The 23,900-nt window shown below is 34.8% G+C and overlaps 1 protein-coding gene across 1 annotated transcript in view; it reads left to right on the plus strand.

Moving 5' to 3' along the window:
- Positions 1-23,900, plus strand: part of Spock3 (SPARC (osteonectin), cwcv and kazal like domains proteoglycan 3) — a 220,951-nt gene that overhangs the window by 100,128 nt on the left and 96,923 nt on the right. The window contains exon 3 of the mRNA XM_050138629.1: positions 8,991-9,117. Within this exon, the coding sequence (XP_049994586.1) occupies positions 8,995-9,117 (123 nt within the window). The 5' untranslated portion in view covers positions 8,991-8,994. The remainder of the gene's footprint in view (positions 1-8,990; positions 9,118-23,900) is intronic.

The raw sequence follows: 23,900 nt of genomic DNA on the forward strand, positions 1-23,900 counted from the left end.
TGAATGTCCAGGATGAACAAGCAGCCCCCTCCTACAGTCCCCATTTGGATTTGAATCATGAAGTACTAATTTCGGATAAATCATTTGTATCTGTGGGACCAAACTTACATAATTTCAAATAGAATGCTTTTTTTTTTCTCAAATGTCAAAAAATAAATGCACTCTCAAAGATCCTAAGTACTATTTTTAGAAGTATGATCTCAGTAAAGAAAAATCAAGAATATGATTGAACAAATTGCACAGATGTCAAAATGGTATGGACTCTCCCGAGAATGATGTGGTTATATCCAATTTGTGCACAATTCCAGCCTATGATTGCAATGACATCTTTTACTGCCCAGCTGTTTTCTGCTGGCACGCGAATGGAGACTTCACTGAGGAGGTCACAGATATTTTTAGGCTTGAGAAAGTGCCCTTTCCTTTCAGCGTCTTCATGATCACTAGATTCAGAACTAGAACAAATGACAGAAGCGAAGAAAGCATGAATATGAGGTTCAGTGACACGTACAAATCAATCAGCAAATGTTAAATGAAAATGCAGCTGAATATAGTTGGGGTTGAATGGGAAGACAATCAAGTGAGTAAGGATTTTTACAAGGGAACTAATGAAATATGCAAACAAATTGCAAGCTGCTACTAGTGACATTGTATTAGGGATAAATGTATGATATTGGCATGGGAAGTCAGAATATACAGAGAGAAAAGCAGTAACAATTAGACCTTAAAGATGAATGTTGTTCAACTAATTCTCAAGTAGACTACTTTTCTTTCTGGGCATAGAAATTTCTCCCACCACACATACTCGTCCACTAAAAATACTTAGTTCCATGAATTCATTGTTGTCCTTCTTCTATTAGACTTAATTTAAAACATAGAGTGTTAACTCATAGGTAAATGAAACAATACACTTTGCAGTTTAGAAGCTAATAATTTAGGTTGGCAGGTGAGAAGTTACTGTAGCAGTTGATGATAACATGGGACTAAATCGTATTTGAAAGGCTTTCTGACAACATTTTAGCTGTGGTACAATTGACACAAATACTGTTTCTTGAAGAATCGTTTCCTGTCTAGCAGATCTGCCTTCATCCTTACTACAATAGCAGTGGCACATTAATAACTATCTCTTCCTTAGGGATATGTGATAAATACAACTAGTGGAGATAAAAATACTGTAGGGGTAAAATTAAGGTTCTCTGTTTAATTCTATTAATTATTTCCAATCTAGGAACATATTGCCAGAGATAATATATAGTGGAGGTTTAATGTTTTTAATCCATTATATCAGAGTATCCATAAAACAAAGTCAAAATGTTGTAGCTTTTCTGCTTTCTGTTGGTTGAACCTTCCTTTTGCATTAAAGCAGGAAGAAAGGAGGAACAAATAATTATGACTTCTCTGAAGATACTACATGAAAGGAGAGCTATATTTTTCTTCTCTGAACTTTGTTTGCCCTTTAATGGCTGTTTTCTTAAATAAAATGCAGCAATTACCCACCGCCTGCTACTGCTAAAGCTGTCAGGTCTGCTTCTTGAAAAGCAGGTAAAAATATTTCCTTCTGTGTGTAAATGAAAAAAAAATCAAAAGCATTTTTCATAATCAAGGCGGAGTTTGTAGTGTAAAAAATGCTTCAAATGTTCAAATGGGATCTTTTTCTCATGTCTTTTGGAAATATAGTACTGTTAATCATTTTCTTTGAAGAAGACACTTTTTAGCTTTTTAAATTTATATCTGCCATTGCTGTTTACAAATGCAGGTATTTTTTTTTTCTACATGAAGTTTTTCCTTTGCTGTTAAAAAGCGTAGGTTATTGGCAGATCTTGGTTGATACTTTGCTCACCAATGGCAGTATAGGATGTTTTGAGTACCAGTTATGAATGTGTGAATACAGTAAACATGGGAAAAATCACTTTGCTTGGGAACATTTATTATTACAGGAATAATGTGGAGTTCATAATGTTTGTTTGCAAAACAGAAGTTTAGACTTAGTGACTATTTTTATAGGCTGAGCTCTGTTGCAAATATACACGTGAATCAAATGACATGTGAAATTCTCCTGTTAATTTTGTACACATTTCCTAGTGTGAATCAAATAAGAAGTACTATTTTATGCCACTTAAAATAAATTTTAAGAATAATTAGGAAGGTATTTTCTCTACACAATAGATTCTGGCTATAAATATTTTTTTAAAAAGATCTAGTTCTTTGTGTGTGTGTGTGTGATGTGTGTTTACAGTGTGTGTGTGTGTGTGTGTGTGTGTGTGTGCAATGAGTGGAAGGCTAAGAGAGGTCAGGAGAGAGAATCAAATCCCATGGGGTATGAATGATAGAAGTGTGAACCACCCATATGATTGATAGATGCCAGAGCTTGATTCTGTGTGAGAAGAGAATTTGCTCTTAAATGCTGAAGCGTCACCAGCACCAGTGGTGGACATATAAAAAAAAAAAAGTAAAATTTTGGATATAGGTTAAAACTCATCCTTACTTTTCTTAAAGTAGAATTGATGGTTTGTAAAGAAATCTCAATATCAGAGTAATTTTTCATAAAATTTAAATTTCATATTAACATCTGTAATTGAAAGATTATAAATGGTGAATTAAAAAGGAAAACATTTGATTTCAGATTTATACTTATAGCAGCAAAAGCTTTAATATCATTAATCTATATTTTTCTCTCTCTAGTCTTATATTTTGGAGAGTAGTACATAATACAAAGACATCTCAAAATAATATGTGATATTGTATACCCCAGTTACATTTGAACTTTTGAATATAAATATATATAAAATGTCTCAAAATTTTAGAAATGCTTGTTTTCTTAATTCAGTATTTGCTTACATCTGTACCCCATTTTTAATTGGATTAGTTCATATTCTGATGTTCTAATTTTTTGAGTTCTTTATATATTTTGGAGATCAGTCCTTTATCTGATATGGGCTTGGTGAAGATCTTTCCCCATTCACTTCACTGCCTTTTTATCTTATTGAGTGTGTTCTTTGCTTTATAGAAACTTCTTAGCTTTAGGAGGGCCCATTTATTTATTGTTGTTCTCAGTGTCTGTGCTACTGAGGTTATATTTATGAAGTGGTTTCCTGCGCCCATGCATTGAAGGCTACTTCCCACTTTCTCTTCTTTCAGGTGAGTGACAGTTATATTGCTGAGGCAGACTGAGGGGCCACTGGCAGTGGGAACAGGATTTATCCCTACCATTTGTACTGGCTTTTTTGGTGTCCATTCTCTTTGAAGGGTACCTTACTCTGCCTAGATATAGTAAGAGGGCCTTGGATCTTTGTCAAAGCTATGTGCTAGAATTTGTTGACTCCCCATGGGAAGCCTTACCCTCTCTGAATGGGGATAGGAAGGAAAGTGGAGGAAACAGGAGGAGAGAAGGGAGTGGGAACTAGAATTGTTGTAATATGAAAAAAGACTTTTTAAAAATATATAATATTTGCCTTGTAAAAAATTATTTTCATCAAAACAAAAATATCATCCTAATAACTCTTCAAAATAGGAGAACTCCACATGGTGACTAATTAGTTAAATGATTTGTCATACATAGCAGGACAAATTCTTATAATATTTTTTCTATATTTCTCCATATGATCTCCTGGGAACATATTTGTGTCCTTTCTCAGACCTTAAATGCACTGTCATAGTGCTTGTAAACTTGACACTAATGTAGATATAAGTCTGAAGACAGACTGGCAGTTAAGAAAATGCTAATATCAGATTAGCCTGTGTGCTTTTCTCTGGGGCCTCTTTTATGTGATGAGTGATGTAGGTAGGCCAGACCCCTGTGGGTGGTGCCTTTCTTGGCAGATGGATTTAGGCTGCATAAAGAAGGCAGCTGAGAAAGATAATAATCAGTTTTTGTTAATCTGTCTTGAATAAATTATGTTAAATTATTCATCATACACATTTTACTATTTATCATACATTTGTTGACTTAAAGCATCATTGTTAGTAATTTTTTTCCAAAATTAACTATTTTGTTAAAATTACTGATGTGTGTGATTCAGATTCCTGAGACTCAATATACAGAGATCATGTAATTAATACCTATTATAGTTACAAGAATTTTCATGTGAGGCTATCTAACTTTTATTTAATTTTGACATTTTTTTTATTTCACAATTCATGGTACTCTATAATGTCATTTGCCCTTTTACAAATCCTTTACATAAAGTCATGAAGGCAGCCTCCTTTCTAAAGCTCTATGACCTGTCCACAAGGGAATGTTGCTTGATAGGCTTGCCTTCTGAAGCAATGTTTTCCCACTGTGGAAGATCAAAAAAAAAAAAAAAAATACATTCTAAGGGAAATAAAATGTTTGGTGTATCTATTGAATGGGCAAGAAATACATCAAGCTGCCCTTTCTTCAAAATTCAAAAAAAACATCCAATTTAAAGCTCACTTATCATATTATGTTCCTATACTGTATTTACTATTAGTACAGGTAAAAGTAGTGTTGGTGCAAATGGACCTGTGAAATTCAAAATCAGCCACAATATCTTCTGCTTTTCTGTGTCTAATATATAACCTGGTGTTTGCCTTTGTGTGTTTCAGAACTGAGAACTCCTAAGCAATGAAATCTGACTCAAGAACTTAGGACTTAGAAAAATATTTTCTCATTTGTATTAACTTGCACTGTATTCTCTCGTGGTGTTTTTTACACTGTGCTTGGACACTGATACAAATTGTTACCTGATTTTTGGCAAGTCTTAAAACAAAATCAAATCATTCCTTTTTATTGTGAAAATTATTTTATCTGCCCATATTTATTAGTTTTCATTCCATGTCTGTCACTGATTGTCTTCAGATGGCTTATATTATTTCTAATTAAAATACTTAACAATTTCGAGGCCAATTACATTTCCTCTTAACTACCTAAAGCTATATTCATTTTACTGGGAAACACTATCAAACTCAAAAGTAATAGCACACAGACAGTGCATGGCTTGTACTCTCCATTCTTCTATATTTTTATTGATTATAATCATGTATGTAATTGTATTAGAATTATAGCCTCTTGGATTGTTTAAGAGGAAATGAAGCATAATGATTAAGCCTAGAAATCTATGTGATTAAACTTAGATTCTGGAGGTTTCAGGAACTCATCGCAAATGATAAGTGGTGTGATCATATATGAAGCAAATCAAGTTGAAATAAGGTTTTTTTTCAGTGTTAATCATGCAGGGAACATCATTTCTCATTTTTCTAAAATGGCTCAAAGTATATTGTAGAGTGCACAGCATGCTTAACTAACAGAAAGCTAAATAAACCATAATTGGGTCCATGGAGGCAGTTATGAGGATTATCATGATTATTAGAAAAATAAAATGATCATGTTTTCATAAGAGACTCTCCATGTTACCTTATACTAAACAGCAGAGAACAAAACGACTGAAGTTTAAATGACAACCAACAAGTTTCCCTGTCTCCACTATGTGTCTAGACTACATGTGAGAGCCGTTCAGGTCATACTAAAACTTCCCTTTGTCTTTTTTATTGTGAGGCTATTAGACAATAATAATGTTGATGTTGGCATACAGCCCACTTACTTCTTTGTGTGATGAGACTTAGAAAGAAAATTGTGAGAGGAAAGAAACTGTGATAGTGTATATTAATCTTGGACACAATTTCCCTGAGTGCATAAACATAGCATTTTGCTCTATGGGGGAAAAGGATGTATTCATGGAGAGAGAGAGAGAGAGAGAGAGAGAGAGAGAGAGAGAGAGAGAGAGAGAGAGAAAGAGAGAGAGAGATCCCATGGGGACTATGTTGCTCAGGCAGGTTTTTGTGCAGCATTTGAGACTGGGATCTAGTTTCATTCTTTTCTGTGTGGATATCTCATTTCCCCGCCACAGTTTGTTGAAGAAACCATATTTTCCCCAGTGTATGTTTTTGTCATTGTTCTAGTTTGCTTTCTGTTGTGATAAAGCACCATGACTGAAACTAACCCAGGGAAGAAAGTGTTTATTTGGCTTTCACATCCTGATCACAGTCCATCATCAAGGGAACTCAAGGCAGAAACCTGGAGGCAGGGACTAAAGCAGAATTCATGGAAGAATGCTACTTACTGCATTGTTCCAGACCATGTTCGGCTACCTTTATTAGATGATCCCTGCCTGCCTGCCTAGGGAGTGTTCCACCCACAGTAGCCCCTTTCACNAGAGAGAGAGAGAGAGAGAGAGAGAGAGAGAGTAAATAACATCAAATGTAGATTTACCTTCTGACATTAAAATCCTTCTTTACCTTGAGTATTAAGTCTAATATAACTTCTAATGCTTTCTCCAGACTGAGTGTTTCTCTTGTCATTGCTACTACTTTTGTTGCCAGGAAACAATCCTGATAGCAGGAACCAGGTTGTCATTTCTCAAACAAATCAATTTGTCCCTGTTAGCCTGTCCAATGACTACCATGACTTCACTTCTCTCAGAAAAATAATATTTTTCTTAAACTAAAGTCTTTGGGTATAATTAAAAATGAAATTACAACAACAGCAATAACAGAAAGACTTCATTCATGTGTATATTATACAATATAATTACATATAATTTACATATGAGTAAATAATACACACACATATATAATATATATATGTTTATATGCTACAGGAAATATCCATATTGAGGCCTATAAATGTTCAGTTATTGCTTCATCTACTCAATGCATTTTACTGTGCATTGAATATCTCTATGGAAAACACTGTAAATAGAATCTTTGATGCGGAACATACACAGAAATTTGTTTCAGGACTTTATGAAAGATTTCTGAATGGACTTAGAGAATGGTTAGTGAGTTACCTGCTGTACAAACATAAGAACCTAATTTTGGAATTCCAGAACTTCCATAAAATCCGGATTTGTTTTCATGCAACTGTTGCTATAAACAGGTATAGTCCTAAGGCTTGGAGTCTAGAGTCTATAGCCAGGATGCTGAGATATAGGTTCAGGGAGAAATTCTGTCTCAAAGGACTGCATGATAAAGTATTTGAGAAAATCATCTCAGCGCCAACCTCTGACCTCCAGATAACCTCCTTTACCTTCACAGGTAAAGATAAAAACACATCCACACAATCACACACACATACACCTTCACAGTTGAATATACACACACAGACACACCTTCACAGGTGAGAATACACACACGTACACCTTCACAGTTGAGTATACACACAAAGACAAACCTTCACAGGTGAGAAACAAAATACACACACACAAACACAGAGATATATCTTCACAAGTAAATATACACATAAAGACACAAATAATACATACTCAAAAGAAAATTATTTTCCATGATGTACAGAACTATTAAACAGAATTGAAAAAAATGAAGCGCTTCATAATACTTGAGATATTATTTACATAGTTCATAATTTTTACATCCTGAACATGGATATCTAAGCCTTACTCAATGTTTGTCATTGATGAGGATTGGAACAGTATGATAAAGTTTCTATACATTATTTTAATTTGTAATAATACCTCTATTACACATTAGTACTTTGCTCCACTGTATTTCCAGGAGAATTCTGTAGCACAGTAAGGTTAGAATATGATCAATAAGTATAAATTATATATAAGAAATGAAAACAGTATATTTGAAATTCTTGTAGACATTATAACAATCTGTATAGGAAAGGTTTCTAAAGAGGCAGGAGAAATGAGGGGAAATAAAGGATATGGAGGGATAAAGTGATAGAGGAACAAAGGGAAGGAAGGGAGAAGAGAGAAAAAGATGAGGAGGTAAAGAGATAGATGATAGGTAGGTAGGTAGGTAGGTAGGTAGGTAGGTAGGTAGGTAGATGATAGATAGATAGATAGATAGATAGATAGATAGATAGATAGATAGATGATAGAAAGATAGATGATAGACAGAAAGGCAGACAGACAGATAGATAGATAGATAGATAGATAGATAGATAGATAGATAGATAGATATGATATGATATTTTAAAGCCTATATTCTGGATGAAACGTAAATTTCTTTTCCTCTGATATAATTCCTTATGGTGTATTTTTTTTTTTTTAGTATTGTCTAGCTGCAACACTTTGTAAGCTGGTTTTCCTAGTATAAAACCTAGAGAATAAAAATTATTAACATATATAGAATCATGAGAAACAGTGCATAGTCCTTTTAACATTTTTGTGCCAAAGAGACATCGGTTTACTCTCCGCACAGAAAATTACAATGAATATATATTGACATACCACATTCTATACAAGGATCTGTCTTTGTATAGATTCCCATCACTTTCTCATTTCTTAGTCCTTTTCTTTCTGTGTAAACTGTCTCCACAAATAGGCAAGGAAACGAGTAGTGTAAACAAGAGGAAAGAATCTTTGTGATGCATTAAAAATAGGAATGGATTTCCCAGAGTTATTTTAGATCAAAGTCTAAGGAGTCCATTTTGAGACACTTCACAGCAATGGGAGGTGGTTGTTGTCAATAAACCTAGTAATTTGCCTCTTTAAACATTGCTAGATGTTGTAAATTCCTGGTACTTTGTAGCTGTTTCTTCTAAAAGTCAGCTTTCTCCTTTTTAAGCAAGCATTAAGTCTGGTGTCTGTTTTTTTTTTTTTTTTTTTTTTTTTCCATTCCTAAGAGACTATAAGGGCAAGCTTGAAGAAGGTTCCAGAAATTTTGAGTTCTGTACTTTTAGCAGGGGCTGCTTCTGGCTTATCAAGAACCTATTTCATGTCTAAAAATTAAATAACGCATATAAAATAATCTAACCACACTCTCCGTGACTAGCACCAAACTTTTGAGAAGTACAGTCTCAGTTCATTGGAAGAACTGAGGAATCCGAAAAGATAGCACTAGATCATGAAGAGCAGTGTGCAGAGATAACTGTGGTGAAAGAGACAATCGCTCAATCTCAAGCATCGCTATGGCCGACCAGAAAAGGCAGTTGTACAAAAAGTTAATTCTGAAAATTGGTTGCACTAAGCATGGCTCTTTTTCTTTTTATGTCTTTTCCTTGCCAGCAGTATGAAAGAAGTAGGAGGAAGCCATAAGCAAGGGAGAGGTCTCCGGCCATCCACCTGTAAGCCCTGCCCTGTGGCCTACGGCAGCCCCGTTTGTGGTTCCGATGGTCATTCCTACTCCTCACAGGTGAGGGCTGCTCTATTTACTCAGTATAAAATAAATAATGACTGTTGATCCGTGCTGTGCTCTGAATGTGAATGACCCTGGAGATTCATGTGCTTGAATGTGGTCCCTATGTATTGGTTTTGCTGTGCAATGTTCTGGAATCTTTAGAAGATAGAGCCACTCTGAAAGAATATGCCACTTGGAGTGTGATTGGAGATTTTCTAGTACGGCCCCGCTTCCCTATCTCCGTTTCCTTCCTGAGAGCAGGCAATGCGTATGTAACCAGCTGCCTCGGTTGTGATGATCTACACCCCACACCTCAGGAGACCGCATTTCTCCACAGAATTCTGCAAAATCAAACTACAGAGTTTCGTGTCAGACATTTAGACACAGCCACAAAAAAAGCAACTGATTCAAAAAGTAACTTAAGCTAATCAGCCATGTGTTTGCATGATTCTTTTTGTAAGTTCATTACTCGCTTTAAAGAAATATTCATGACATCTTTTGGTAGGAATATAATCTCAAGTGAATTCATTTTTCCTATATAAGAATTTTTGAAATGTTAATGTGAAACACTTCAAAGCAATATTTCCTTCATTCTCTTCTGTGGATAATGCCAGGAATACCATTAATAGTAATTAGTGCTGTAACAGCAATAACAACAGTAGTTCAACACTGAAATCACTATTTTGAAAGTCTCAAATCTAACCTCCTACATCATCTTAATTAAGCTTCTAAGAACTGTTTAGAAAGCACTGAAATTAAGGAAGTAACAGCAATATGACCAATTTTACACAACTGATTATTTTTAAAGCCAGATTTGGTAACATCTCTACATCAATGACCCAGGTTTTTCTTCTACATCATTCTCAGGTAGTGGTCACTATGTCATAAGATTATAAGATTCACTAGTGTTTAAGAACTTAGCTTAAATGAGAAATTGATGCGTGTTCTTTGATTGGGGATAAGAGATTTACAGCCTCTACATTAATTCTCATAGTTCATTCATGAATTTATTGTTTTACAAAAGAGTGTTCCCGTCAGGTAACAAACACATCAAACAACATCTAATGTATGAATATAGTAATACGCCCATGAAGGATTAATTATGGGTTTTTTGATAAATTGTATATATGAGGTCTTTAAGACAGACTCAGTTTAGTTTCTGCCTGTTTTTTAATCACTGTATAGTTAATTCTGGAATTTTTTCCTTTCAGAATATTTTGGCTTTGGGGAACTATTATAAACTTTGAGAAATATTTCATTGAAGTATCCTCTTGTATTTTGCAGTTATAAATCCTATTAAGAATATGAGAATAAAAAAACTGCTTCAGGCAATAAAGTTAGACACTGCATATATGTTAAGTATTATATTAATACATATGTGTTTATGTATTGCACCAAGTAAACTATTGTAGAGGGAACACCTTGATAATTGGTCAGCTGATTATCTTTTCCAAAATCTTCTAAGCAGAGGATGAAAATGGTTGAGGGCAGAGTCATGGGATCTTTATTCTGCCTTTCAATTCATAGACGCTATGAGCAGAGTGAACACCATGATGCTACAGCTTAAATAATTGCAGGTACCCCACCCGCAGTTCTGGTATTTAGGTGTTTTCTTTTCAGATTTTGTAATTAGTTCTCCCAAGTTTGTTTACTGTGATCAGCTTAGCAGCAAACAGAACAAAAATTATAAATGATGTTTTCATTGCATATGCTAAGAAGAGGCAAGTCCTTATACTGGGGCAGAATCTGATGCCTGGATGAGATAAGAGAGAGGGATTCATAGGGTACAAGATTTTAGGTAAATTATAAAATCATGATACTGTAGAATGTATGACTTAGTTGGACTGGAAAGTTATCTCAGTGGTGAAGAACACTTGTGCTTCTTGGGGATGTGGGTTCGAGTCCTGATAGCCACATGGCAGGGTACAATCACCCATAACTTCTGTATAACCAATGCATGGTATCCGATGCTATTGTCTAGTCTCCACAGTTACTAGGCACAATGATCCACAGATAAACACTCAGGCAAAACTCTCATACAATGAAAATAATTAAAACATTTAAAAATGTAGGATGCTTTTTAAAAAGTGATCATTTTTATTAATTATAATATTGTCACATTAATCAAAATTATAATATTGGAATTCAAACACTGAAGACTGGAACTTTAACAAAGTCATCAACAAAACATTTTAAACTTGCACATACAAAAATAAAATAAAACCTGTAGGGAGAGATTAGAACAATTCAAATGTAGTTTTACTAAAAAATGTATGAAGCATATGTGATTTTCATAAAATATACTCCCATAACACTGCCTCCGTTTTATTATCTGAAATAATTGGCCTCTGTAGAAGCGTAGTTAATCTTTCCTCTCCTAATAAGAAAGCTAATGGTTTCTGAATTCTTTCAAATTAAGCAATGCCAAACAAAATCAAAATATCACTTCATTCAAACTAAACAGAGAGGGAATCATTCTTGAAATTGATAAAAAAAGATGAAGGTCTCTGCTCCATACTTCAGGCAAAGCCTAATGTGATTTTTGCTCTCAATCTTCAGTGTGAACTAGGAATTATTCTCCAATACTACAGCTTTATTAGACCATGAATGGTAAATCCATCAGTTTATATAAATTGTGCATTACATTTGCTTTGAGAATAAAACAATAAAACAATACAGATGTTTTAGAATTGAGCATGGCATAAAGAAAAAAAAAGGCCTGTGAAGACAGCAATGGATGAATTTAAGCTTTTTTCTATTGTATTTAGTAATACAATACCTGAAAATTGAACTAAGAAGTGGTGAATCCCTCAGAAACAGACATTATTTATAAAATTGTGTGTATGAGTGTGTGAGTGTGTGTGTGTATGTGCATCTGTATAGATGGAAACTGTAATGTTTGTCTATTTCATCCAGTAACTCCCAGCTTCTACTGCAGATATGCTACTGAAGGTGGTGGGGATGAGACCCTGTAAATAGACATTTATAGACTCACCAGGTAAATTTGTATATAGGTATCGTTGAGAAATGTTATGGAATTTCTTCATATATGTATGATTATGTATATGAATATTTATATAATATTAACATTAAAAAAGAATTTGTTGTATGTTTTCATGTGACAATATTTTACTATAAATATCAATTTACTATAAATATCAATAAAGGCAGTGGTGGTGCATGCCTTTAATCCCAGCACATGGGAGGCAGTGGCAGGTGGATCTCTGTGAGTTTGAGACCAGCCTGGCCTGCAGAGTAAGTTTGAGGACAGGCTCCAAAGTTACAGAGAAATTTGTTGCAAAAAAACAAAACAAAACAAAACAATAATGCCAATTTTAAAACCACGTGATTTATGCTTTCTTTCATTTTTTTCCTTAACTGAGATATGTTATTCCTTTTAGTAGTTATTAGTTCTCATTATTGTATATGTACACTGAACTCTGATTATAGAAAATTTGTGATAGCTAACAATTATAAGTTTTAGGTAATATGTTGATATTTAATTTTATCTTCCTTAGCAATTTTTCTTTGTTTTAGTTGAGACTGTTTGTTAAGAACAAAAGTCAGAAAGGCATATATGCTGTTCCTCCTTGAACATTTTTATTCAAACTCAGCTTGATTTTGTAACTAACTATTCAAATCAAAAGTAAAAACAACAAGCCAACAAACCAAAAACAAAAGACAACAAAAACAAGCTACCATCACATCAAACAAACTTGCATGAATGCAGGATAAGGATTGGTGAGAGAGAAAGGTTCATGGCAGAGGTGGGGGGTAGGGGACAAGAGTGGCAAACACATGTAAATAACAATCACTTTATTTGTTTCAAAAGGAACTCCATTATTATTGGATTATTTGTTATTTTGATGACCAATTTCTTGAGTTCTTTGTATATTTTGGAGATCAGACCTCTGTCTGATGTGGGATTAGTGAAGATCTTTTCCCATTATCTAGGCTGTTGTTTTGTCTTGTTGACCATATCCTTTGCTTTACAGAAGCTTTTCAGTTTCAGGAGGTACCATTTGTTATTTTTTTCTCTCAGTGTCTGTGCTTCTGGGGTTATATTTAGGAAGTGGTCTCCTGTGCCAATGCATTCAAGTGTATTTCCCACTTTCTCTTCTATAAGTTTAGTATGGCCTGCTTTATGTTTTGGTCTTTGATCCATTTGGACGTTTGTGCGTGGTGATAGATATGTGTCTATTTTTATTCTTCTGTATGTTGATATCCAGTTTTGCCAGCAGCACATGTTAAATATGCTTTCATTTTTTCCATTTGATACATTTTGCTTTTTTGACAAAAATCAGGTGTTCAAAGGTGTGTGGAATAATATCTAGGTCTTCTATTCGATTCCATTGGTTCTCCTGTCTGTTCTTAAGTTCTCTGCTTCCCTCCCTGCCTCTCCCCTTCCATTCAACTCTCTCCCATGGTCCTCATTCTCCCAGTTTACTTAGGAGATCTTGTCTTTTTCTACTTCTCATGTTATAAGAATCTCTCCCCAGTGATTTTTGTATGATATCATATACTTTAATTAATTTAGATAGCAAAATGTTGTAATAAATTATCTGGAATGAATCTGAGGCATTTTGCCATTGATTTAAAAAACCTCCTATTTCCGCTAAGAGTTACACCATATTGAATGGAAATTTCAGGTGCTGCATCTACTAATGTTTCATAGATCTCACACTTTTCCACGTGTGTAATTAACCTCTATTTAGATAGATAGATAGATAGATAGATAGATAGATAGATAGATAGATTAAATTCTTCATTTGCTTTGATTTTTATCTCTTTATTTACTTTTCCTGGACTTCTCAGTCTGGTTTAGTCTTACAGCACAGTGCTGCCTCTGCATACTTATGTGAGCCACAATTTAGAGAAAAATGCTTAATATCTTTTAGCATTTTATAGAAATTTACTTACATGATTTTTATGTGTAAAGGAGAAAAATTAAACTATCTTAGAATAGAATAACATTAAATTGGTATTCAACAGCCACCATTGACTAGACTAATGCTATATTTTATATAATGTTCATCAACGTATTAAAGAGTAATACTAGCAATTACAGTGTTTCTTACATAATGCATGTTATATCCTTACATAGCGTTCCTTACTTAATGAAACCATTGCATTTCCAATTGAATAGCTTTGTTTTATAAATACCCACAAACAGATTAAAAGAAATCATTTTTAACAAATTCTTAACATTTTATAACATGGTAGAATTTATACTTACTTCCTATTATTATAAGCACAATAGTTATTTGAGTTGCTATGAGAAGAAATTAAAGCTGATAGCCTTACTACTGCATGCCAAATTAATGGAACAATAATATCAGGTAATAATCTAACTTGTTTTTAAATTCATTTCATAAAACAAAATTAAACATTTTTCAGAAGTAGTGTTAACTAAACCTTAATCCTAAAACTTAGAAGCAACAAATTCTGAAATTAGAGCCAAGTACAAGCTTATATAGTTAGCTCAAGTGCTATCCTAGGAACATGAGGCTAGCACATTTATTGTGTGTGGATTCCACATGAATTATCTCTTTTTAAGATCAATTATTCCTCAGTCATAAAGAAAAATGCTGCAACAATGGCAGGCTATATGATAAATTTGAAAGTGCCAACTATGATGCAATTCATCAAAAATATACATTTTAGACAGCAAACTGTTAGTTCAAGTTAAAAGACAGCTGATACACATGGCATTGTAACTTGTTGGCCAGCATTATTCCAGTTGATACACTCACAATGTCTTTAGGAAGCTCAAAATCAATGCACTGACAGCTTGTTAGGAAAAAATTATTTTCTTTGCAAAGACACATAGTGCATGCATGTAAACAAAAGAATATTAAGATGCCTGATTTATAGTAATTAGTGGTCTAAATTGAAAGGCTAGTATAAAATTAATGTGTCAAGTTCATATGCAATAATTGGTTTTTATAAGAATGTTACAAGGTATATAACACATATTAAATTTTTTCTTCAAAAATAATCTGAAACATAGATATAGCAAGTTATATAATAAGGTCACAGATGATAGCAGCAGGACTAGTAAGATATAATGTTGCTGTAGATAAAATGTATTTGACATAGAACATATATGTTACAATTTTATTTAAGCATGATTTATAATTATGCAATACCTGATAAATAAAGATAATATTATTATAAGAATGTGAGCGTTAAAATTACATAGGAAAATTTTCTTACATTGAAATTTTACTTTATAACTGAAAATTAGCTGTATAGACTTATAGTAACATGAATAATAGTAGAAAAATCACAAAAGGATTTGATTAAAATACACTACAGGAGTAAATTAAACATTTTCCTATAGTTCTCTAAATTAACAGATTCAACAACCTAAACAAATTCTATAAACCATCAAAACTTACTTTAGAAGCCTGAGTAGGTTTTTCAATAATTTTCATTTGATTTTTCTACTTGACATGGCATGATGAGTTTATCAATATGTAGACAGTCACAAACATTACATCAATCCTAACATGTACTGTAGAAAATGAAATATTTAGGACAATTATGCCATCCAAAGTTTTCATCAAAACTGAACAGTACATCAAAACTGACCAAAAGCCTTCCTTCCAAAAGCAGTGTGGTATCATGTAGTATAAGCTGTGGGCCTCTTCCCACAGCCCAGCTCCTGGCCGCCTGGCTAGCTTATACCCCGAAATAACAACACACAAACTGTATTCATTTAAACACTGCCTGGCCCATTTCTATTAATGTGTGTAGCACCGAGGTGCACTTACCGGGAAGATTCTAGCCTACATCCATCCTGGATTGGAGCTTCATCACGTCTGCCCCAGTGATGACCAGCATGGCTCTGTCTGAGGCATCTTACCTCACTTCCACTTCCTCCCAGCATTCTGTTCTGTTTACTCCACCCACTTATGTTCTAACCTATCAGGACCAAGCAGTTTCTTTATTAATTAACCAATGATCTTCCTCCATCAGTATCACTAATCATTTGTCTAATGTCAGTGACAAACTTGTATCAAGTGTTTTAAATGATTGTCTTCTGTCAAGGAAGGAACTTTCAACAAGGGATTCCCATATGGTACCTGGTGTTTTCCACCTGGGTATCCAAGGGTATATCTCTTTTAACAGATGCCCTCAGAAGTGTGAGGCCTATCTGATTTAGAGTTAGCATTTCATAAAGCCTCTGTGGGTCTTACAGACCACATATCTGGTGTACAAATGATATTTATTTGTACAAAGTAGCAAAGATTATCATTGCTTGGTTTTCCTTCAAGGAGGATCTATCAGTGCACATGGAAAACACTGAATAGGCAGAACAGTTAGAAATGGGGAGATGTTACAAATGGAGCCTGTAAATAATTCATGTTGACAGAGAAGGACATGTGGCCTTCCAGGCTATAAGATGATAGGTTTTTAAATCCTGTTAGAACACTCGACCCTTTTACTTGTGTTTAGAGTGACAGCGTAAGAACCATCTACTGAACTGTTTGACTTTTCCAAGCAAAAGAGCAGTGGCGATCTACTAGCCACCAAAAGGATTCACAGTAGAAAAGAGAAAGATATAATTGTGTTGTGACTTAGGGCCTGACCCCAGCCGAATTTCATTGTAAAATTAGGTAAATCATGAAAGGTGAGCGAGATATGTATGGGTAAGACACTTGAAACCCTATTATATGGCCTTATAAGGCTATCTTCACCAGGAGTGGGAAACACAGAAGATACTTGGAAAGACAGAAAACCATTAATACCCATTCTTCCTTCAATTTCCTCAGACTTAAGGAACACCTGTCACTCTTCTATCACCACAAAACAACTAGATCTCCTTAACGGAAGGAGCTGAAATTCCTCATTCCTTCAAATCTAGGAAACAACAAATCCACGTATACTGTTCATCAATGTTCAACCTAGGAAAGACAGGGGCCTTATGTTAAAGTGAGTCCAATCGTGTTCCCATCTTAGGTCTACGTGGACAACCCTCTGGGGAGTGCACGTAGGTGAGATGAAGAACTGAGTTTATAACACTGTAGCTGCTAAAGGTATAAGTGCTAATCATAGTTTACAACAACCCCATCCGCCTGGCATTGCTTTTTGGAAAGTGACAAAAGACTCTGAATGTGTAAATATGTGATATATTCACCAAGAATTACATATGATCCACCGGATTATTGTCTAGTTGTTAAAACACTTAACCATATAACCAACTTGAGGGCAACATGTCTGAATTGTTTTGCTTTTCCAAGCTGTAGTAAATTTTGCACACACACACACACACACACTCACACACCCCTAATATATGTGTGTACACACACACACACACATAGACAGACAGACAGACAGATAGCCTTATATAGACTTTTATACCTAGGAACATCTCAGAATGTACACTACTCTTGCAGAACAGGATTGAAAGTCCATCCAGATTGCCTTACTGAATTTTGTGAACCATGTGGTGAGAGTTGTGGAGTCATAAATCCTTTAGAACCCAATTTCTAAGAGATTATGCCAATGTATTATATACCACATTCCTGTAGATAAAATAGAAGGCTCATGAAGTATCTTTTTGATAATTCTATTACTGAGAATATTTGTTGATAAAAGGTATAGTATCATTGAATCTCAAAAGCTACCACATCCCAAAGAGGGCATTTTAATCTCAAATCACATAATAAATGGATCAAAATAAGCTACTCAAATAGAGAAGCAACATTATATGAAAAAGTTGTCAACAAACATTTGGTGCTCAAAATTTATTTTGCTCTTTGGAGCCTCAAAAATGGAAACTATTAGAAAGCTAGTTGGCTATATGTCAAGTCAAAGTCTTTGGTTAATGCCTATGAAAGAATAAATAAAATGTCTAAATGAGGACACATTATCATACTCTCTTCAGTGCCCAAATGACCTAAGCTTCATTTAAAGTGATATCATCAGAAGGCTTCCCTCCACGTTCAGAGACTAAGTTCACCCTAGGCAGCTTTCTACAAGCCCACCTGCACTTTTTGTAGCTAATTAGTCTTGACCAGTTTTTAAATCCCAATATCCAAGGATTCTGGTGTTGTGTGGTAGCAAATGAGTGCCATCGCAGTTTGAAGCAAATTTGTACACTCTATCCTTCGGTACTGGATTTGAGAACACGTACTCACTTGGTGTGGGTCACTAGCTTTAATAAGGATGGAATATAATAAACAATTGCAATGTACAAATAAATTTCCCTAAATCAAGCTTTTAGTGAGAACAGGAAAAGTTTCTTAAAATAATGTGTTATTCTTTCAAGAGGGTGCCACATATAGAGAATGATAATTCAATTTCCACTATGATGAACATGGTTATACTGTGTTTGTTTCTATATTCCACTTCTGACTGGTGATATCATGGTTGTGACATTTCTGTGTGAATTGTATGTCCCAGCTGGATAAATGGATTTAAAGTTGTATCTGTTCTTAGTTTCTTCCCTTTGTCTTTCACAGGAAATAGCAGACTGAAGATTATAGGAATAAGTAGAGGTGTTTTTTTTTTGTTTTTTTTTTTTTTTTTTTTTTTTTTTGAAAGTTAGTCCCAGCTAAGAGAGAGAAAGCCTACATGTTTGTTCTCACTGTGTTTATAGTGTTGGTACTGGGTTTACTAGAGAAATATATCAGTTCAAGAAAAATTGAGACCAAAAGTGATTTCTGTTTTTTCATTCTTCCCAATTTCTTCTTTTACTATAATAAAATGCTATGGTTTCAGTAAGGAAAAGATAATTGCAGCTGTTCTTTATTGATAATTATGTCAATGAAAGATCTACTTGTTACTAGAATGATGAAAATCCTGCATGAATCAAATACCTTGTCTTTATAACCACTTTCAAAAGTCATGTTCATTACTGCATCCATTCCTTCCCCAAACCCTTTTCCTTTAACTTTTCCTGTTCTTTCCCTCATGTTATAATATACTCACTTGGACATTTGTTTGCATATGTATGTCTGCTGGCTAGATTCCACAGATGAGAGAGAAACAGTTTTTCTTTCTCAAACTATGTAAACTCAATATACATTCTATATCTATCAATTTTCCTGAATATTTTTAACTTCATTTCTTTAAAACAAATAGTATTCCTACATATACTTCAAATGTTCACCATCACTTCATCTGTTAGTTAGCAACTTCTTGGATGCTAATTCCTGTTATATTGAATAAAGTAGAAGGAAAATATTTTGGACCAGTTACATGAGTCATTCAGCTACAACTAGGACTGAAACTAGGACTGTTTGTGAAAATATGCCTATCTCATTTCAAGGACCACAGAACACTGCACAGAAACTGCCTAACATACTCTGTGATGAACAGTATGGGCTCATTCAAAAAAGGCCACTTTCTACTGTAGATTTTGCTGTTTCAACTGACTTTAATTTCTTGGTTTTTATGAATAGTTAAAATAACGTGTTTGCAACAATATTTTGACTTGAAAAAGGTCACTTTAGTGAACACTCAATAACAATTTTCTGGGGGAAATAAGGACAGGAACTTGAAAGTTTATCTTTTGATAGACCAATGCCTACCAAGAATTGGTAGTTTTGGGTTTTTTATTACTTTATAAATAATAGGAATCAAAATTTCCACACCCTCCAGTTCCCCCACTCCTCCTCCCTCCCTTCCCCTCCAGTCCTAAGAGGGGCAGGGTACACTGCCCTTTGGGAAGTCCAAGCCCCCCCCCCATCCAGGCTTAGGAAGGTATGCATCCAAATAGACTAGGATCCTAAAAGCCAGTACATGCAGTAGGGATAAATACCAGTTCCATTATTATTGGCTTCTCAGTCTGCCCCAATTGTCACCCACATTCAGAGGGTCCAGTTTGATCCCATGCTCCATCAGTCCCAGTCCAGCTTGCTTTGGTAAGCTCCCATTAGTTCAGGCACACCGTCTCAGTGGGTGGATCCTGACTTCCTTGGGCATATTCTCCCTCCTTTTGCTCTTCATCTGGACCTTGGGAGCTCAGTCCAGTACTCTCATGTGGGTCTCTGTCTCTATCTCCATCTGTCGTCAGACGAAGGTTCTATGGTGATATTCAAGATAGTCATCAATCTGACTATGAGAATTTGTAGTTTTGACTGTGTTGAGATTTAAAGCAAAAAAGTATTTGTTGTTGGAGCACACCCATGTTTGTGTGCTGGGATGAGAAGAAATGGATGTTCTTCTGTTCATCCTAGTTGTGATTAGCAGATTTTTGTGTCACTACGTTGTGGATGCCAAAAGCACTTCACTCACCCTTGGTTAGAAGTGTCCCCATCTATTCCCAGGTCATTGAAGAGAAGGTATCCTCATGTAGAACTTATACCCTAAGCCATCTGCTATGTCCCTTTTGTAGATCTCATTTTGAATAGGCGTGACTTGACCCTGGCAAAAGGGGTCTCTTGGATACTGCATATCTGATTATGTTTTCTACTTCCTTGACAAATGACTGTAAGATAACCATCCTATGACTAGTATTAGAAACCTGCTCTGGCTGTGCTTTTTTTTTCTTTCAATTTGTCATAGCTTAAACATTCCCAGGGTTGTTACTCTAGTTGGCGGTGAAGCTGAGAGAGAGTGGCCTGAAAATGAGGTAGGCTAAACTCTCATGCAATACAAAACTTTATTCAGAAGATCAGACATCTTATATTCTGAGGGTTAAGGAGGGTCCTTTGAATGAAGTAAACAACCGAGAAGACAAACCTCACATAGAAAAAATATGTTTTTCCATAGAGGTATATGAATAGGAACAGCTGAAGTAAGTGCTGTCCTATCAGCTAGACCTGGGAGGAATACAAGAACAGAAAAACATTCTGTGTTTAGAAGAAATTGAGGCCACAAGACTCAAGTCTTGTTTTCTCACAAGCACTCAGAAATTTCCTCACACAACATGATTCTTGAATCATGTTTAAAAACTCACGATGCAGATTTGTAATCAGAAATGCATCAAGCACGTCTTTTTCTACAAGATTTGCATTATGTCTATTTATGGATTAGCAAGAATGCCCTTTTTGTGGTACTTTGGCTCACTTATACCTTGCTGTATATTTCAGCCCTTTGCTAATTAAGAAATTAAGCATTGTTAATGAAAAATGCAATCAGTGGATAGAGATAATATTTGAAAGAGAAATTTTCAATATTCTAATGTTCTTTATTTAAGCTATGACAAATTGAAAAAAAGCACAGCCAGAGCTTACTTTTCCCACAAAATTAATCTAATAATATTAACCTTAAGTGCTTTCTTGGTTAAGTGAAGTTATAAGGTCCGCTATCCACAGAGTATATTACATATAGATCTGATTTTGTTGTTCTTTCCAGTAATGTGTAGAGAAAAAGTCATTTTGTTGGATCATTTTAAGGAGAAAATGTTTCATTTATGAGGAAGTATTTTGCAAAGATAATTTCAGCTAATTATATAAAATTTAAAGAGAACTTTTGATTGTATAATGGAGATTATCACTAAGAAACTTTGCTAATATGTGTTATTTACAATAACATTTATATGAAACTTAATATTATTATGCATTATATTTATAGTGCCTACCAACATAAAAATGGATTAGTATTTTTCTCCAGAAAATATATAATTCACATTCATAATAAACATATTTATGAATTGTATTTATTTTCACAGCTTCATGTATCCTTCCTGATTATTTCTGACCCTACACTCTTGTGTAGTTTAACTATTTTTAACACCATCTCCTGTCTATGGATCATATTGTTGTTTTGTGGCTCACTGAGCTTACACTTGGGGTCCTATTTGTGACCGTGTTTTTAAATATCTCTTTTAGGGCCTATTCAACTCTCCAGTGGGGCATAACTAAAAATATGACCCTTACCCCCCAAAATGATATTAGTGGCAAATGTATCAACAGGGAAGTGTAAAGTTCAGTGAAGCCCTCTGCCATCTCTTCCTGGCTGCTGGCAGACCAACTCCTGCTCAGAAAAGTCATTTACTTTTAAGTACTGTGTCATCCCCAGACGATGGCACTTCACAGTTTTCTTCCTTTTATATGCTTCTTATATTCTACCATCTCCTTTTTCTCAATATTTCCTAAACCTTAGTTGGAATGAAATAAATAGTATTAAAAAAAAAACAGTACTTTTATTTTACTGCCCATCCACCACATTACATGAAAACACACAAAATTCACTCTTAAAATTAACCACAAGATCGACAAACCCCTATCCAAACTAACTAAACAACAGAGAGAGAACACGCAAATAAATAAAATCAGAAATGAAACGGGGGACATAACCACAGACACAGAGGAAATTCAAAGAATCATTAGATCTTACTATAAAAGCCTGTATGCCACAAAACTGGAAAATGCAAAAGAAATGGACATTTTTTTAGATAAGTACCATATACCAAAGCTAAACCAAGACCAGGTGAATGATCTAAATAGACCTGTTAGTCGCGAAGAACTAGAAACTGTTATCAAAAATCTCCCTTCCAAAAAAAGCCCAGGACCAGATGGGTTCAACGCAGAATTCTACCAGAACTTCCAAGAAGAGCTAATACCTATACTCCTTAACGTATTTCACAATATAGAAACAGAAAAGTCATTGCCAAATTCCTTTTATGAAGCTACAGTTACCCTGATACCAAAACCACACAAAGACCCAACCAAGAAAGAGAATTACAGGCCTATCTCACTCATGAATATCGACGCAAAAATTCTCAATAAAATACTGGCAAACCGAATTCAAGAACACATCAGAAAAATTATCCATTATGATCAAGTAGGCTTCATCCCAGAGATGCAGGGCTGGTTCAACATACGCAAATCTATCAATGTAATCCACCATATAAATAGACTGAAAGAAAAAAACCATATGATCATTTCATTAGATGCGGAAAAAGCATTCGACAAAATTCAACACCCCTTTATGATAAAGGTCTTGGAGAGAATAGGGATACAAGGGTCATACCTAAATATAATAAAAGCTATCTACAGCAAACCGACAGCTAACATTAAATTAAATGGAGAAAAACTCAAAGCCATCCCACTAAAATCAGGAACAAGACAAGGATGTCCACTCTCTCCATACCTCTTCAATATAGTGCTTGAAGTTCTAGCAATAGCAATAAGACAACATAAGGGGATCAAGGGGATTCGTATTGGAAAGGAAGAAGTTAAGCTTTCGTTATTTGCAGATGACATGATAGTATACATAAGCGACCCCAAAAATTCTACCAAAGAACTCCTACAGCTGATAAACACCTTTAGTAGCGTGGCTGGATACAAGATCAACTCCAAAAAATCAGTTGCCTTCCTATACACTAAGGATAAGGAAACAGAGAGGGAAATCACAGAAGCATCACCTTTCACGATAGCCACAAAGAGCATAAAATATCTTGGGGTAACCCTGACCAAGGAAGTGAAAGATCTATTTGACAAGAACTTCAAGTCTTTGAAGAAAGAAATAGAGGAGGACACCAGAAAATGGAAGGACCTCCCTTGCTCTTGGATTGGGAGGATCAACATAGTAAAAATGGCAATTCTACCAAAAGCAATCTATAGATTCAATGCAATCCCCATCAAAATCCCATCAAAATTCTTCACAGATCTGGAGAAGACAATAATCAACTTTATATGGAAAAACAAAAAACCCAGGATAGCCAAAACAATCTTATACAATAAAGGAACGTCTGGAGGCATTACCATCCCTGACTTCAAACTCTATTACAGAGCTACAGTATTGAAAACAGCTTGGTATTGGCATAAAAACAGAGAAGTCGACCAATGGAATCGAATAGAAGACCCTGACTTTAACCCACAAACATATGAACACCTGAT

Source organism: Alexandromys fortis, unplaced genomic scaffold (genome assembly GCF_014885135.2).
Source record: "Alexandromys fortis isolate MF-2015 unplaced genomic scaffold, M_Fortis_MF-2015_v1.1 scaffold_11, whole genome shotgun sequence".
Taxonomy (NCBI): domain Eukaryota; kingdom Metazoa; phylum Chordata; class Mammalia; order Rodentia; family Cricetidae; genus Alexandromys; species Alexandromys fortis.